At 59.6% G+C, this 1,909-nt stretch overlaps 1 protein-coding gene across 1 annotated transcript in view; it reads left to right on the top strand.

Annotated features, from left to right (window-relative positions):
• The window catches only part of ARHGAP23 (Rho GTPase activating protein 23), a gene marked incomplete in the record, with an annotated part of 91,418 nt that overhangs the window by 77,735 nt on the left and 11,774 nt on the right, over window positions 1–1,909 (top strand). The window contains 1 exon segment of the mRNA XM_014583221.1: window positions 1,818–1,849. Coding sequence (XP_014438707.1) covers window positions 1,818–1,849 — 32 coding nt within the window.

The raw sequence follows: 1,909 nt of genomic DNA, 5'->3' as shown, positions 1-1,909 counted from the left end.
GGGCCCATCGGCCTAGCTTTCCTGTTTCTGCCCCACTGGGGCCCTCCCCAGCCCCCACCACCGGGGCTGGGCCTTGCAGGACCTCTCCCTTGCAGGGGAGTGCCCCGTCCGTCCGTCCGTCTGCTCGGAGCCCCAGCGGGAGCTCTGCAACCTCCCTCACTAGTGTCTCCCGAGCCTTTCATTTTCATTTCTCGTGGGCTGGCTGCGTCCTGCTGGGCATGTGCCTCTTTTTAATTTCTCTTCCTTTTCTCCTCACACCCCGCCCCTCCTCCTCTCCCTTGCTCTCCCCCTCCCCCTCGATCCTGCCTCTCCTCTTCTCCTCCCACCTCCCTCCTCCAGCGGACCTGTTGGAGATTTAAAGGGTACAGTGCGGCGGCATCGCGGGCCTCGGTCACTAACAGTGGCGGGTGATTATAAGAAGGCTGGGCTGGCATGAGGGGCAGGCAGAAATATCCCGGCTGTGAGGACTCCCCCGACTCCCAGCAGTCCATCTGACACCAGCCCCTCCATCCAAAACCCCCTTCTGCTGAAGCCAAGGAGTCTGGCTGCCAGTTGGCTACTCTCCCGACCTTCTCTCTGACCATGCCTGTTATCCGGGCGAGGGACCCGACCTTTCCAGACACCAGGGATGCACCCCAGAAGCCACTCTGTGTTCATAGTTCCTGCCTCACTCTCCCCAAGGGACTGGCTCTTCCTGCTCCAGAAGTTGGGGTCCTGGTCACTCAGGCCCGAGTCCTGTTTCCTCGGGGCCTCTGGCCCTCTCATCACAGAGGAAGGACCATTTGCAAGCTCAGGGACAGATGAAGGGCCCCTCCCTTCTTGGCCCCAGCCACTAACCCTCCCACCCTGCAGGTGCCCCACCCCTAGTGCTTCTGTGGTCCAGTCTCTGACAGGTACCCCACAGCACCCCGAGTTGAAGAGACAGGCTGGGGAAGGGGCCAGAGGACATGGGCGGGATGGCAGAGAGGAGCCCCCCGTCTCTTCTAATCACCTGCTGCCCCCTGTCCCGTGTGTGTCGTGTGTGGTCAGCCCATTGCTCTTCTCACCGTGTGCCGGGGGTGGGGCTGGGGGAGGGGGCATCTAACTTGCCTGCCAGAGAGTGTGGATTAACCGCACCTGCCACTTCCCGGGCCCTGGGAAGCCCTTGCCAACCTGCTCCCTCTCCAGCCTGGAGATGCAGTGAGGTTACGCTCCCCACAACTGGTTACCCGAGCTTGCCCATGAGGCAGCCGACCTTGGGTCTGGAAGTGGAACCTGTCGAGGCTCTAATCACCAGCCCGCTCTACCCCCCCACTTCATTTCTGCCCCGTCCCCACATGGTCCTTCATCCTTCTTGTGTCCTGGGCGGGGTGAGGGGTGAGTAAGAGTGGCACCCCACTCCCTGCACTGTGTGGTCTCCATCCCTCCAGAGCATCTGTGACTTGCTGTGTCTCACTGTTTGGTTGCCGTGGACTGCATCTGATATTTGGCATCTTCTCTCCAGAGCTTCAGAGTAACAGGAAAGGGAGGGGAAAGGACCCAGGCCCAAAGAAAATCCCCCTTTGACCTCAGTCTTGGGCAAATGGGGGTCTAATAGCTGGCAGCCTAATGTCACTTCCTGCTCCTAAAGGAAGCGGTGATTGACATCATTTTCTGTTCCATCCTAATCCCATAGAAAATGACATCAGAGGCCCATTCACTCCTCGGGCCTGGGGGAACCTCAGGTTTCTGAACTCTCTGGTGTCTGAAGCCTTTGAGGAGAGGGAACTGTGTTCACACGACTCACCCTTCTCTTGCCCAACCCAACTGTCATCTTTCTTTCTGTTTCTCACCGACAGATTCCACCACCTGCAGTTCAGCCAAGTCCAAGGTGAGCACGGGGCGAGTCTGAAGCTTCCCGCAGGCCCTGCCAGCCCACTTCCCTCCTGCT

This window comes from Tupaia chinensis, unplaced genomic scaffold (genome assembly GCF_000334495.1).
Source record: "Tupaia chinensis unplaced genomic scaffold, TupChi_1.0 Scaffold144171_1, whole genome shotgun sequence".
Taxonomy (NCBI): Eukaryota; Metazoa; Chordata; class Mammalia; order Scandentia; family Tupaiidae; genus Tupaia; species Tupaia belangeri.
Note: the sequence above shows the minus strand (reverse complement) of the source record. Positions and strands in the feature narration are given on the sequence as shown.